General features: G+C 35.0%; 1 protein-coding gene across 4 annotated transcripts in view; it reads right to left on the bottom strand.

The window, feature by feature from the left end:
- The window catches only part of Cep290 (centrosomal protein 290), a 77,503-nt gene that overhangs the window by 6,756 nt on the left and 55,144 nt on the right, over nucleotides 1-15,603 (bottom strand). For 3 of the 4 annotated variants that reach the window (XM_076920090.1, XM_076920092.1, XM_076920089.1), the window contains 9 exons: nucleotides 15,254-15,376; nucleotides 13,966-14,111; nucleotides 13,501-13,656; nucleotides 10,771-10,894; nucleotides 7,569-7,703; nucleotides 6,034-6,120; nucleotides 4,799-4,963; nucleotides 4,000-4,122; nucleotides 2,841-3,013 (listed from right to left, as the gene is read on the bottom strand). In XM_076920090.1, the coding sequence (XP_076776205.1) occupies nucleotides 2,841-3,013; nucleotides 4,000-4,122; nucleotides 4,799-4,963; nucleotides 6,034-6,120; nucleotides 7,569-7,703; nucleotides 10,771-10,894; nucleotides 13,501-13,656; nucleotides 13,966-14,111; nucleotides 15,254-15,376 (1,232 nt within the window). Of the gene's footprint in view, nucleotides 1-2,840; nucleotides 3,014-3,994; nucleotides 4,123-4,798; nucleotides 4,964-6,033; nucleotides 6,121-7,568; nucleotides 7,704-10,770; nucleotides 10,895-13,500; nucleotides 13,657-13,965; nucleotides 14,112-15,253; nucleotides 15,377-15,603 lie in introns of those variants that run through there. The other variant, XM_076920091.1, reaches the window with a different exon arrangement.

The raw sequence follows: 15,603 nt of genomic DNA, 5'->3' as shown, positions 1-15,603 counted from the left end.
CTCTCTTCCAATACCCTTCCCTACCCCCCAGGAGGTGTTTAGGAAGAAACAGCTCTAAGGGGCGCGGGCACTACAGAAAGAACAAGCTGTTCAGAAGCATGCCTGCGAGGAGCAGTGCAGCCTGTGGAAAAAAGAAAGCAACACAGATTAACTAGTAAGAAAATGACAAATGGCCTAAAGAAATCAACTCAAAAGAAACCTTCAAAATTTGAGCCAAATAGTTTTACAGGCATATACTTACAGGAAGACAATGTTTACTGTATTCAAACATTTCTAAAAAAAAGAATATATAATGTCTTCTGAATCAATTAAAAAGTATCGATATAGAAAAGTATCTGACAGTGACAGCATAAGGAAGGACAGTTATGATTACCTAAACACTTTCAAATAATTCAAGCAGATCTTACACTCAGATTAGAAGGGTGTGCTTACTTGACAAGGACTAACTAGCAGACATATCCCAAAGGTTAATGTGAACTATCAGAAGCTCATTCGGTTACTTCATCCATTTCTCTCTTCAAAAGCCACTCAGGTGGTTTGAATGAGCATGCCCTCCGGCCTCCAACCCCCTCCCATAGGCTCAGGTATTTGAATGCTTGGTCACCAGAGGGTAGAGCTCTTTGAAGGGATTAGAAAGATTAGAAGATAGTCTTGTCTCTGGGGGTGGAGGGTAGGGGTGTGAACTTTCAGGTATCAAAAGCCCTTGCTAGACTCAGTCTTGTCTGTATGCTGCCTACAGATCAGGATCTGCATCTGGATTCCCAGCTACTGCTCTCTCACCAGGCATGCCTGCCCACATACCATCATGCTCTAAACCTCAGAAACTGTAAACAAGGCCCCATTTAAGTGCGTTCTTTTATAAGAATTGCCTTGTTCATGATGTCTCTTTACAGTAACAGAATAGTAACTAAGAAAGCCACTGATGACCTTCCTGATCACATTAACCCACCTAGCTAGCCCATACATTAACCTGGCTGCTCCTTGTCAGCAGTACTTTTAGGCTCTGCCCTACAGTTACCTGGCAACTGCTTGGCTTACTATAAAAGGGGCTGTCTGGCCTCCCCTTGTTCTCTTACTCTCTCTCACTCCTTTCTTCCCTCCCCATTACCCCCTTTCTCTCTACATGTTACTGTCCCCCCCACCCCCCTGTCCCTTCCCAACTTCACTTCCTATGTCCTAAATCAACTCTATTCCATACTATATCCATCCTGTGGCTGGTACCTCGGGGGAAGGGATGTCTCAGCATGGGCCTGCAGAGGCACCCCTTTCCACCTCACCATACTGCGCCTCTATCAAACACATCTTTGGCTCATTCTTTTTTATAAAACACAACACTCCTACAGATAACTATAGGTGGGACACTTGAAAAAGCATGGCAGAGTTTGAGGTCAGCCTTGGCTACACAGCAAGACTGTCTTGAAAACAAGTTGGACTTATGTTTCCTGAAGATGTTGTCTATGTGCAGTTCTCAGAATAAGAACTCAAGTGATTTAACATGTAAACTCATCTTTAATCAAGGTTAAATAGTGCCATCAATCCACAACTGTTTTAAAACTCAATAGTTTTTTATGCCAGGAAGTAATCATTTTTGTTACCGCATAGAGCTATAGAAAAATAAGGGCAGGGACTATCATTTCCACAGTTCAATATATCTTGACCCACAAAGGAGTCAAGTAATATCACAGTGAAAAGCAAGTCTTCCTAACAGATAGAAGCTGGCTCTTAAAGAAACCTAAGTAAGCTGGACTTTTTAGAAAGGCCCTGAAGCACACAGAGTATGGTAATAGTAGATGTTGAGTGAATATTTATGAAAAAAGTAAATCTCAAAGTCACTCAACACATGTCACAACATGTTTTCTCCCCTTCACACTGTTACACTTGTTCTTTCCAACCCTATGTAAGCATTCTGACAGAAGCCTTGTCTGTAGACGGGAAAGTGAGAGATATAGGGAAGAGATATAGGGACTCTGACTACTCTAGGGTAGGAAAGAAAAAAGGATTCTTCTCCAGGATTATAGCCATCTCTCTGAGTGTTCTCAACTCTGCTTACTTAGCTTTTTCTTTTCTCCTTAAATTTGCCTGACAGAAGGATATGCAATGCAAGGTCCACAGTGGAACCTCAGTGCTACAGCTCACTTTTCGTAGGCAAGATAATGGGTGTCACATTATTTCCTATCACGTCGATCCAAATAGGGCAAATGTGGTTTACAGTAAGATTAAAGAGGAATCCACGAATGCAAATACAGTGAAATAAAGTTAGCTTTCACAGAGACAACAGGTAGTCCCATAGACATAAATCCAATAAACTTATAGGAAGTATTCAAAGGATGGGAGAAAATGAATCAGAAAGCAGAGGCCAATAAGACACTAACATGACTGCTGTATTCATCTAGTGGGCTCTCTGTAAGGAAAGTTTCCCAGTATACAAATAAAGGTGATGCAGCTCACTCCAGATGTAGTATAAAATGTCCAATTGCTTAGGACATAGCTGCATCAGAAATAAATGAACCCAATCAAGAATGTAATGTTGATACTTCAGAAACAGCATCTAGGAGAAGCTGGGCACCATCAGCCCTGGCCCAAGACCAGCAACTTCCTGATGCACATCTAGCTCCAGGTCTGCTCTATTCTGTAGTCTGCCGATAAAACTAGCTAACCAAACCAGCTAAGAAAGAAACTGAGTTTTGGTAATGATAAGGCAGAATGTAGAGACACTGATAAACAAGCAAACTGTTCATCAGTAACAGACTAGGGTATTCAGCATATGGTCATTTTTGAAGTATTGATGTGACAGTTAGAACTGATTAAACCTGACCACATTTGAAACTACCTGATCCTACCTTGAAACCACAATTGACTTCCAGCTCTTGCTGTCAGCGCCTTCCAGCTGTGGGCCTCTGCTTTCTGCAAACTGTAATCTCTTCCCAGTCTCTTCGAGCTGAGCTGACATCTTTTCATTCAGCAGCTCTAAGTTGTTCTTAGCTATCCGCAGTTTCTCGGAAGCTTCCATTTCCTATCAGTAAAGGCTTATAATTAATAAATTATAACAGAGCATAACTGTTCTCATAGATGACAGGTATTAAAATTAGCACTATAGGCTGGAAATCATAAAACAAACTGGAGCTATGTTGTCTTAAAACTGCAAAAATGTTTGCTTTTGTCTAAATAGTAATTAGCACAAAAGATCAATTAAATGAAGACAGAGAAATGTATTTAAAAGTATTTAATATCTAAAGTATCTATTGGATACTCTAAATTTGTCATTTGTTTCTCATAAAAATGTCCAGAATAATGAGGCAGTTAATCTTGTTACATCTTAAAAGACGCTTTGTTTTGACTCTAATACTAAGAAGAGTCCCAGCTATTAACACAAGCACCATGTAAGTGGCAGATTATTTCCAGAAATGAACATTAAGACTCAAGAGAGTACAGTTCTGGCTTCACAGTACAATGAGTTACTGTTAAAAGTTTTAAGAATTATAATTTCAGTTCATTCACTAGGTAATGCATGTTAAAAATTATACCTATTTGTCAGGAGTAAAAAATATATTGTATTATTTAAATAGAAAAGAATCTTATTAACAAAATGGTTATTTTTTTGCTCTATAAATTGGGCACTGTTCTAAGTCATATGCATAAATATTAACTCATTTAAATTTCTCAACGGCTCTGTGAGACATATAATATGCGTATATATTTCTTTTTTGAGATGGGTTCTCTATGTAGCCTAGGCCGGTCTCTCCTTCCAGCCTGAGTACTGGACTAGCAGGCATTCAATTCCATGCCCACCTAAGAGATTCCCAATAAGTAAAAGAACTAAGAACATAAACCACCCCAGTTCTAAATTTTCATATAAATGTATGTCTTGATAAAGTACAATTCATAAAGTCTCTGAATAAGTACTATGGACAGATACTGGCATCAAAGATCTATCAATTTTGATTTTGACAGCATATGTCAATAAATGAAAATAAATGTAATAAGTCAAAATCACCTTACTTTCTTAAGTTCCTTCCGAAGCCGTTCATTTTCCGCCACAATTTTCTCAGTACCTTTGTTCTTGGATTCAAACTGCATACTTAGTTGACGTCCAAAGTGAGCTTTAAGCTTTTCTAATTCAGCCTGGTAATTGATGAAGCAACGTATTATCAAATGAAAACATCAAGAAAAGATGATCGTTTCTATGAAAATATATACATAAGCATTTAATTTAATGGACTTAGCAAGTTGAAGTTATCTTTATGCATGTTTATATGTAACTAATGAAGAAAAGGAGGTCATGCATTTGAGAGGAAGTAAGGTGGGGGCAAGGGACATGATGGAGGAGCAAGGAAAAATGAGGAAATGAAACAGTTCTATTCTCTTAAATGTCAAAATGAAGATTATTATTTAAATTTAATGTAGGTAGTTTTTGATACCACATTTGACATGATTACAATTAAAGACTCTCCCAAACTTGTTATTTATAACCAAAGTTCCTATTCAAACTTGGCTATTCATTAAAATGACTTTAAGATTAAAAGGAAATACAGGAACCCCTACAGAATCCCTATTTAACAAATTAAATCTAAAATAGATATACATAATTACTCTATCACAGAAACAGTAAAGATGAAACAGACACACTCTGTAGCTAGCTACCTTTATATTTCTTGCCAATAAATCTGTTAACTGTATAGAATAAAACTGTATCCATTGAGGACATTCAGTGTACTGTAGCATACTTAGCAATCCCCTTAAAAAGCAACGCAAATTAAAATAGTAAAACATTCATATAAAATGACTACATAAAAATTACCTTTAATTTTCTATTTTCTTCCTCAAGAGTAGCCATTTTTTCAGTAGTCATTATTCCTGATGCCTTTTTCAATTGTTCATTTTCTCTTTGGACCTTTTCAACTACTTTCTTCATTAACCCGATGGTTTTTTCTAGTTCTGGGATTGTCTTTCCACTTCTACCAGACTACAAAATATACATATTTTTTAAAAGTAATATCTTAGAGAATATGATATACTAATGACAAAATGGGTCTAATCTTGTACTCATCTTTAATAATTGCTAATATTTGATTCTAAAGATTGTGTTAATTCAATACATTTCTAAAGTATATGAGACAATAATTATAATTTTACTCTCCATAAATGAAAACCAGGGCTTGAATGTATTTGATATTCCTTAAATCATATAATGGGTTACACACTCCATGATGTGTGATCTAAGTATTCCAATTAGAAAGGGTTCTCTCTAGTGCAGAGGTTCTACATGGCTTTGGGTCTAGACTTCTTAGGGATCAAACAACACTTTCTGAGAAGTCACCTAAGACCATCAGAAAAAAACAGATACTTATATTACAATTCGTATGGGCTGGAGAGATGGCTCAATGGTTAAGAGCACTGGCTGCTCTTCCAAAGGCCATGAGTTCAATTCCCAGCAACCACATGGTGGCTCACAACCATCTGTAATGGGATCCGATGCCCTCTTCTGGTGTTTCAAGGGCAGTGTGCTTATATACATTAAATAAATAAATAAATCTTAAAAAAAAAAACAATTCGTAACAGTAGCAAAATGAAAGTTGTAAAGTAACAATGGAAATAATGTTATGGTTGGGGATCACTACAACATGAGAAACTGTGAAAGGGTCATACTATTAGGAAGACTGAGAACCACTACTCCAGTACATAAACATTTTCTTTACACAGAAATGAAACCATGTGTTTAGCTTAGTTAATATATGACCTAATAAAAATATCAACACAGATTCTTTATTTATATTTTTAAAAAGATAAAATTATATGTATACTTAGAGTACATATATATTTTTATAATTACACTTTCAAACAAATGTTAACTGTCAGTATTTGTTCAAGTACTTTATATTGCTACTCTCAGTATTTTCAGAGAATGCATCATGTATGTCACAGTATTCTTACCTGAACAAATTTTGTTTCATGAATGTTTCAATTTATAAACACAATACAAAATCAATAGAAGCTTAGACCTTTGGCACTAGATTCTTAAGGACATTTACTCACCCCTCTGACCTGACCAAGCTTCCGTTCAAGTTCCATTTTTCCTTTCTTAAGAAATTCACACATTTCCTTCAAATCTTTTACTTGATTCTAAAAGATAAAAGAAAATAACAATAATCTGTTATAACTATAAAATAGCTGCTGAAAAAGAGAGGAAAAAATTATCTATATTAAAAACTCAACCATAGAGCAAACAACTTTGTCTCTAAACAAAAGAAATTTTGATATAAGATGTGTGCTGGATTTTTGTCAGCTTGACACAAGCTAGAGGAACCTCAGAAGAGGAACCTCAGAAGAGGAACCTCAGTTGAGAAAAACACCTCCATATTACCAGGCTATAGGCCTGTGGTGTCTTTTCCAGATGAAAGATTGATGTGGAGGATCCCAGCTCACTGTGGTTGGTGTCATCCTTGGGCAGGTGGTCCTGAGCTGTATAAGAAAGCACTGACTGAAGAGCAAACCTGTGAGTAGCTTTCCTCCTTGGTCTCTGCATCAGCTCCTGACTTGAGGTCCCTGCCCTGATAACTCTTGATGGGCTATAATGTAGAAGTCTAAAAGGAAATAAGTCCTTTCTTCCTCACGTTGCTTTTGGTCATGATGTTGAGGACAGCAATAGAAACCTTAACTAACAACATGTTAGATAAAGAGTATTAGTATACTAATACTGAATTAACACTGAATTAAATACTGAATAACTATTTTCCAAACTACTGCCTTAATACACTACAAAAATTAGGCTTCTCACTCTGATTTTCCTGTCTCATAATGCACATACATAGATACTTATTTTTCTGGTAGACGAAAAGAAAAGAAGACACTGCACTGGCTTACTAAGTGTATAAATCACAATGAGAAGTAGGAAGCGTAATTGCAATTCCACCACCAGTGGAAATGACAGAATGCTAATGTTCTTGATTACAAAATAAGTCTGAAACAATTAGCTAGCAAAGAGGAAAGCTGTCACCATAATAGGGTAAGATACAGAAAGTCAAAGATAGACATTATTAACATCAGAAGTAATACTTCTAAAAACACAAATAGATTTCAGTTATTACAATTACTAATGAGATGTAAAAAATAATCTTTCTACTTTGAACACATGAAACTGACACTTCCATTCTCTGGAACTCTCATTGGCAGTATGTCTCACCTCCTATTCCTCCACTAGCTCTTCTGTGCAAACCCTCTCATGATTCTAAACCAGACCTCCCCTCTCTCCTTTTTTTAATGGGGCTTATTCTTTTCCCATAGCATTTCGTGCCAGCTAAACTATTACAGACTAACCTGTTTGCGTGTTGTTGGCCATCTTCCTCATTGGAAGTTTTATTAGTATTTGAACTTTAATGACTGCCCTCTCTAGTACCTAAAAGCATGTCTGTTTACAAAGTAGAGACTCAATAAACAACTCTAAAATCAGGAAATGGATATAATAACACAAAGATATCTTGTATGTATATGCATTTCAGAAAGTAATATAAGTAAATTTAGCTGAATGATGAATTTGGTGAATTCAGGCATTATAATAGAGCTAAGTTTACCTTTAGTCTTGGCAAGTCTTTATTTGCTTGTTCAAGTTGAAATTTAAGCTCAATGTTTTCAGATGACAACTTCAAGTTTTCCCTCAGAAGTTCTTGTTCTTTTTGACAATGATCATCTGACTCTATTTCTGAAGTCTGGAAAATAAAAATTTAGAATATGTTCAACATTTAATAAAAGCCACAAAGACATACTGAATAAAGAAATATTGTCAAAAGTGAAATTTCTAAGCGGAATGTGGAAAGAAAATTGAAAGTATTATATAAAATCAAAACCAAGTTAAGACATACTATAAAGCTTTCAGAAGGTAATTTTTAGAAATTGAAACAGAAAGCAAAGTCAAATATGGCTTAAAAATCTATACATACAATGACTTCATAGCCATTCCCATAATGTTTTCACTATCCTATACTGGTTTTGTTAGTTCAAAATAAAGGTTATCAAATTGTGAGGGATGGAATTGTTCCTAACTCTCAGCATCTCAGATGTGATCTTACTCGCTTTACAGACATAAGTTAAAAGGAAGTCATTAGGATCAACCCTGATGGAGGAAGATCACTTCCTATGCAAGGTGAAAATCAGGGAATTTGGACAGGAAGATGATATTAAGAGACTTCACACTATCCTTCTAAGTAAAGAAATATGAGCATGTTTTCTTAGATTACTTGTAGAAAAGATGGTCACCTAATTGCCAAGTCTCAGAACTGATCTTCCTCTCAGTCTGCAGTAGGCGACAATACTGCAGCAGCTTGGCTTTGGGCATTCAAATCCCCAGACTGTGATATAATAAATTTCTGCTATTTAAACGACATCTGTAGACAAGTGTTTCTTAGTATCCAAAGAAAATGGGCTCCAGGACACTTCCCTTCAATTTCTGTGGGTGTTTACTTCCACTAAATAAAATAGCATGGTATGTATATGTAACTTACATATATTTTTCACATACTTTAAATCATTTTGCAGTTGCTTATACTTACAATACAAAAGCAATATAAACAGCTATTATAGGCTTGTTTACAGAACATATTGTATACAGAATAAAAAGACAAAAAAGAAAGTTTATATACATTTAGTAAAGACCTATTTTTCTCCAAATATCGTCTATTATTGGTTGAAACTTAGTTGCAGCCTTATCAACATAGAGGAAGGTTGTACTCTGTGACTCTTGCAGACACAAAGATACATAAAATAACTACCGCATTTTCCTCCTCCAGAAGGCATTCAGTAGTTTGAGATAGTTAGGTTACTATTTATGCTTATGTTTTTATTTTAAGTTGTATATTTTTTTAACAGAGGTTTTTAAAATGAGTCTGAGTAGGCTGGATCATTAGAATGTTTCCCATGCTTTAGAACTGCTATGTACATAAGAAACTTTGTACCAGTCGTCAGCATGGCTCTGGCTGTTTCTCACCACTACTCTACTAGCTCAGCAGGCTGTAAAGTCAGTTCCTCCCTAGACACTCTGCTTAAAATAATATTGTATAACTAGACTTACCTCAAATTATTAAAATTAGAATGTACAATACATATTTGAAGTGAAGAAACATATTCACATTTTCTTAGTATAAAAAAGAAATAAAAAGGACATAAAACTAAAAGCATTCTGGATAGATCTTTGATCCTGATGAGACACAGAACACTGGCACGCAGGCAGCCCTGGGTGTGATTTTTTTGTTTACAGGATACATATGCATGCATGCAATGGCAAGAGAGCAAACAATGTGTTATGACAGGCATAAACCACAAGAAGAAACAGGTCCCCACTTATTCACATGGCCCAAGCACATACTCAGGCTCTTAGGATCCTTACTTATTACAATGCAAATCCTCCCATCTGTAAAGCTCACACCTTTAGCATCTGGGATGGTTTTGAAGGTCTCCATTAGTCATGGAAATCTTTAAATCTGTTTTTAAACTTTTTTCTTCTTTTAGTTTATCTCTTCTATCTCTGGCATACATATGATATGACTAATGATAACAGTATTAATGACAGCTTAATAACAAAAGATTAATTATGACTTATAGGAAAAAATATATCTGAAGATTTTCCAAGAAGGCATTTAAACATATTTCTTATTGAATTATGAATGTAATTACTATATAAGAGATTTGTAACTTTTTCCTGTTATTTTCTGAAAAGAAAGCTCTTAAATATAATTGTGTACATTGTCCAAATTTCTAAAAAACTGATTATTAATTGGCTCTTTTCTTTTTATGAATCTTACCTTCTTTGTTAAATTGTCACAATGTATATATATATGACTGTTTATAAGCAATCTTAGCTTGTAAAGAAATAAAGGACTCAGTGTATTTAAATAAGGGCACTGTTCTGGACTGACACACCTGCTTCCTCTCTGCTCTGTACAGCATCCTCAACATATATGTACCATATGAGCATGGTGCCAGCCTCATGTCCTCCTCAGCAGGTCTACTCTAACCAATAGGACATGACTGACAGTTCTGGCTACATGTCCCTTTTCTTTTCTCATTCTTACCAGCCTCATTCTTGTTCTCATTTTTATGCTTCTGATTTTCATTTTAACAAAATTATTAATTACTTACCTTTATGAGCTGGTACATTTTTATAATTGAGATTAAAAATCTGTAAGGCTGAATTAAATTTGCTCTACTTATTATTTGGTATCGCTTCCATATTTAATTCAGTGAGATCTACAACACTTCTGTAATACCACAGAGTATCTTCAGATACAGAAGTCATCACTGATATTTGTTTTTTTGCTGTTTTTGTTCTGAGTATGGTTATGTGGCATTTTGTCTGTTTGTCTTACTTTTCCTTCCACTTTTTTGGCTGTTGAGCTTTTGAGGAAAAGCACTGTTTCTCTCTCGTGCACACGGAGCACATGTGAGAGGAGTTGGCGATGCAGCACACTTGCCAACCATTGCTTAACAAGTGCGGGCTCTGCATAGCAGTGTCTCTAACTAGAGCTGCAACAGCTACGAAGGTTTGCAGTGAAGGAGTAGACAATGCATGAGGACTTAAAATTAACCATGGTCGTATCAGACGGGATGAGAGAAATGAGTCAGCATTAACCAGTAAAAGGGAATTTGCTGAGTATTAACATTATTATTAACATTAATTATTAACATTAATAAGGAGGCGCTAATGTTTTTGTCCAGATAAAGGAAGAACCTTGTGTTACTTTTATGCCTTTAACACTAAGGAAAGGAAAGATGTATACTTACCAAAGACTGAGAATATGCATCCTTTGAAAGTTTTTTTTCTAACGTATGAAGTTTTTCTTGAAGGTATTTATTTTGTAAATGTAAGTCTTCCACAACAGAATCTCGTGGAAGAGCCTGGTGGGTCCTATGAACAACAACCAGACTATAATGTAAACTTTACTTTTCTAAAATTTATGAAGTTATGAGACAGAAAAGAAAATATTGTCTGTATATTAATACTATAACGAAAATTTTTCAAATGTACAAAGTTCACAAGAAATAAATTAGGAAACTGTAATTTATATTTAAAAAATGAAGATTTTTTTTATACTGTCAGTTGAAGTCTGCTCTGATTTATAGAAACACATTAACATTTTTAAAGCACATGTATTTGCTTATATGGAACTATATAGAAGAACTAAAATACTGTTTTAAAAAGCTTACAGAGTAACTGCATACCATCAGTTTCAGTATCCAACAAGACTAACATTTTCAGTAAATGTTGTCGTATTAAGTCCAAACTTAACTGCCTGGCTACAAGAACCACCATACTCTGACACAAACAAATCTATGAAATCTTCTGGTCCAAGATTTTTTCTCCACTTAACAAGTCAGTGCACACTTAATATAAAAACATTAAAATTCACTCTTGTGTTTCTAACTTCACTAAGAACTCATCTATATCATCTCCTTTCAACTGTTAATTATGTATTTGGTTAACAAAATTCAGATATTCAAATTTCTTGAATTTAGAGAGAAGACAAAATAAATAAATCTCTTCTAGGACATCTCCAGCTACATTAATATATTCACAATAGAAAATTAAGAAAACTTAAAGGTACTAGAAAGTTTCAAAAAAAATTAAAATGATTTTAGTAAAATCCACAGAGGCTAACAGAATTTTGCTTGGAGTGTATGTTTAGATGAGAAAAAGAAGGAAAGGAAACATCCATGTCTGAAAGCCATATTGTACCTGTCAAGAGAAAAAGTTCCTTAATCACATTATTCCTTAAAAAAATATCGAAAGATAAATAAGATTGAAAAAAATTTTAAAAATAAACAGTAATTTTAATTTTGGAAGGAGTATATACTATTTCTAGAAGTTGGTGAGAATGGATTCTAGAAGACTTCAACTTCCTGTATTCACATCGTTGTATTCAAACTGACACACCCAGGAACATAAACAAGAAGATACTATTCTAAGAAACAAAAACAAAACTTCCAAAAGTAGGTAAAATGAGATTATATCTAATTAGGAAACTCTGCACCACAAAAAGACAACGTACAAATCAAGAAAAAGTGTATGAAAACTCTTAAGTTTAAGAAAAAGGGATACATAAACAGACATTTCTTGAAATGAATGCATAGTCAAAAAGTTTACAAAAAAGCTAGAAAGAATAATTTTGAGTGCTTTAACTGAATGAAAGTAAGTGCCTACCTACCTTGATTTGAACATTACCTCATGTATCATTTGAAACATCACAGGCAACTCACTGTACATGTTTGGTTTTAAAAAGCACTAATTTTAAAAGACAAATAAAAGTATCATCATTTATGAAAAGTAAATATTTTATATGTATGTTTAAAAATCTTGGAAGAAGTAATTCAAATAAAAAGTCATATATTGTAGGTGTCAATGTGGTACGATTTTCTCTTACTCTGACCATGGAGAAGACAGAGGTTTTAAAAAGAAGTAAAGTTAAATAAATCTCAAAGGCTTTTCTAAGATATATGTGAATTTAGTGGTAGTTGGGGTTCTTCAGGTCTGCAACCCTGGAATACAATCTCATCTCTGTCAAATATAAGGGCCAACTACTTATGCCTTTGAAAAGCAAATATGTTTAGATTGGAACAATAGCAGAAATATCAGGAAGCAAAGTTTACCCTCTCCTCTTACCCCTTGGCCTGAACTCAGATTTGAAACATAAAGATGGCTGTCAACACTGAGGAGAGTTCCAGAAAAGCCTAATTCTGACTCAGCAAGAAAGAAAATGGCTATGATTCTATGTCAAAGAGTCTTAGTTTCACACTGAAACTTAAGCTCACTTGACTAAGGCTGCATTCCCTCCTAAGTTATCCCAGATCTCAGCCCATGGTGGCTGTGGCAGAGTCTGCAATAGGAACCCAAAATACCTTTTTTTTTTTTTTAATTTATTAATTTATTTATTTTAAACTCCAAATTTCATTCCCCTCCCAGTCTGCCCTCTGACTGTTCCACACCCCATACCTCATCTCCGCCCCACTATCTCCGAGGGGATGGCCCCACCCTCTCAGACCTCTAAACTCCCTGGGGCCTCAAGTCTCTTGACAGGTGCATTTTCTCTGACTGAACCCAGACTGGCAGTCCTCTGCTGTATATGTGTTGGGGGGTCTCATATCAACTGGTGCCTGCTGCCTGGCTGGTGGAATCTTCCTCTCCAGTTGTTGAAACAGTACAGCAAAAATTCCTCTGCTCCTCCCTTCTGCTCACCTGGTGCCTGTTTAGGCACATGCATTTAGAAACTATACAATGTAAGGGCTTAATTATAGTCCAGTTCTACCAAAAGTAACAATGGCAGGAGACATCAAAATATCAAGATGGCCAAGGGGAACTCCAAACAAGGCTGTAAAGAGTTGGTTATCACCTTCTAGGCTCACTCTTGAGGTGCATCAATAAAACCCATACTTGAAGCAATACATTTATATTTTCATATGTGCAAGCCAAGCAATTCTTCATCAACATAGGTACCATAATTCCGTACACTAAATTACCTCATGTGTAATATGTCATTTTCTAAGTCCAGATTTCTCTTTTTTAGCTCTTCCAACTCTTTTTCTGACTCCAAAGCTCGCACTCCTAAAACCTGGTCAACAGTCAGGCCTGTTGTTTTCAGTTTCTTCTGCAACGTAAGTTTCTCTTTATCAGCTCTGTAGAATTTAATAAAGAATAAAAAAAGTATTTTTGATAACTTTTATTGTTCAGTTTATTAAACTGCAGCTTGGCTATCATTGTCCTGACAATGAAGTAAGTGCACCATTTTGTACTTGGCATGAATTTATTTGAAAATCAGATAATTTATTCTTACTTGTTAAAATATAGTACATTTGAAAGGCAATGAAATGCAAATCAAAGATAATTAAAATAAGCAAATTTGTCACTTATCAAATAAAATAAACTACATAATTTCAAGATAGAAATTTAAACTATTATTAGTTTTACAATGAATTTTAGCTCACTTGGCAAAAAGTTCCTTTAAGGTGCTCAGCTGCTTTGTCAGACTGTGGACTTCTCCTTCCTTCTCCTTTAATTTGTTACGGATCCCCTCTACTTTGGTTTGCCATTTCTTACTTTCTTCCCACCTGATTAATTCTTCTTTACCAGTCTGCAAGCAGTAACACAAATTATAAACTGCCAGTATTTTAATCTCATTTAAAATATTTAACCACAATTTAAAGTATGTAAGATAATATGTAAATAGTTCACTCTGTTACAAAAATTCTAGAATCTTTAGATATGTTAACCTGTTAGGAAAGAACGCCTTCCATTTAAATGCGCTTGGCTTATCACTTGACTGATAAGAGTTTCACACAAGATTCTAATGGCAAAGAAATTACCACAACAAATATCCTTAAGAAGTTAAATGAAAATTCAAATACATGATTTATTTAAGCTTCTAAAAAACAATTCTGTGTGAATCACCAACCCAAACTTGTTACTGAATGACAATTTGACAATTTCCTATTACGTAATTCACTGTGGTCTAAATGCATATTACTTTACCACCCAATATTTATTTATTTTGTGCTAACCATGTACCCTGCTACTATTGTAGATACGAAGAGCAGAAAGCATAGGTGAACCAGATAAGAGGGTGTAATCTTACAATTTTGATTGGTTGAACAAACTTTAGAAAATGATATTTTGAAACATCATGTTTACTATAAATGAGGATGTCATGTCTAAAAAGGCTGAGAGGTGTGGTTAGAAGTCAAATCAAAAATGTCCCCTAAAACTAGAGAGCATTCAATATGTTTTCTCCAAATTAGTTTCTAATCTTATTTATTCAAATCAGCTACTATGTATCCTTTTAGAAGTTACAAAAACCTTTCCTGACTGATAGTTCTTTTTTAAAATGTACTCCAAGAGTCACTTGACTTCTGGAAATATGAGTACTAACTTGGAGAAGAAGATCCACACATAAGTAATTGGGCAGCATGGGATGGAATCATTCTTAGGGGTTGGGCAATGAGAGAATGGGGAGAAATGAGAAACTCACGGGCTACCTAGAACGTAAAGAGACACTAATGGCCCTCCAATATCAAGAAATGACATGGAGATTTATCACTGGTGTGTCCTCAAGTGGAATGCAACTTTGTAAATGACAGAAACCTGTGTTAGACATCATCTCAGCTTTATTTAGGACCATACACAGTATGCATGAGGCCCTTAATCGAAGAGTAATTATCTGCTTATCAATGCATGTCTCACTTAGTTTAAAACAATTGATGAGTACACTTCACATACCTTTTCCTTTACCGGCTTTATGTCTACATCATCCACCTTTCTTTCCAGTTGGCTTTCAAGTTTTTTAACCTTCTTTTGAAGTTCGTCGATTAAACTTTGTTTATTATCTATCAGAGTTTTGCTCTAAAAACATTAAGATATAACTTTACATGACAAAAAAATATTAAAGGAGACATTAAATATTCCAATTATAGAAATCTGGGAGGCTACAATTAATCATGTTTTCTATATGACATTGAGTATCAGAGGATAGCATGGAAGCTCTCACTCATAAACATGCCCCACTGTAGACAGGAAGTATAACAGAGGCCTCTCAAGAAACTGATCAAACAACTGGAGATAGTTTTTGC

Source organism: Arvicanthis niloticus, chromosome 22 (assembly GCF_011762505.2).
Source record: "Arvicanthis niloticus isolate mArvNil1 chromosome 22, mArvNil1.pat.X, whole genome shotgun sequence".
In the NCBI taxonomy this organism is placed as follows: domain Eukaryota; kingdom Metazoa; phylum Chordata; class Mammalia; order Rodentia; family Muridae; genus Arvicanthis; species Arvicanthis niloticus.
This window is presented reverse-complemented; position numbering and strand designations above follow the sequence as displayed.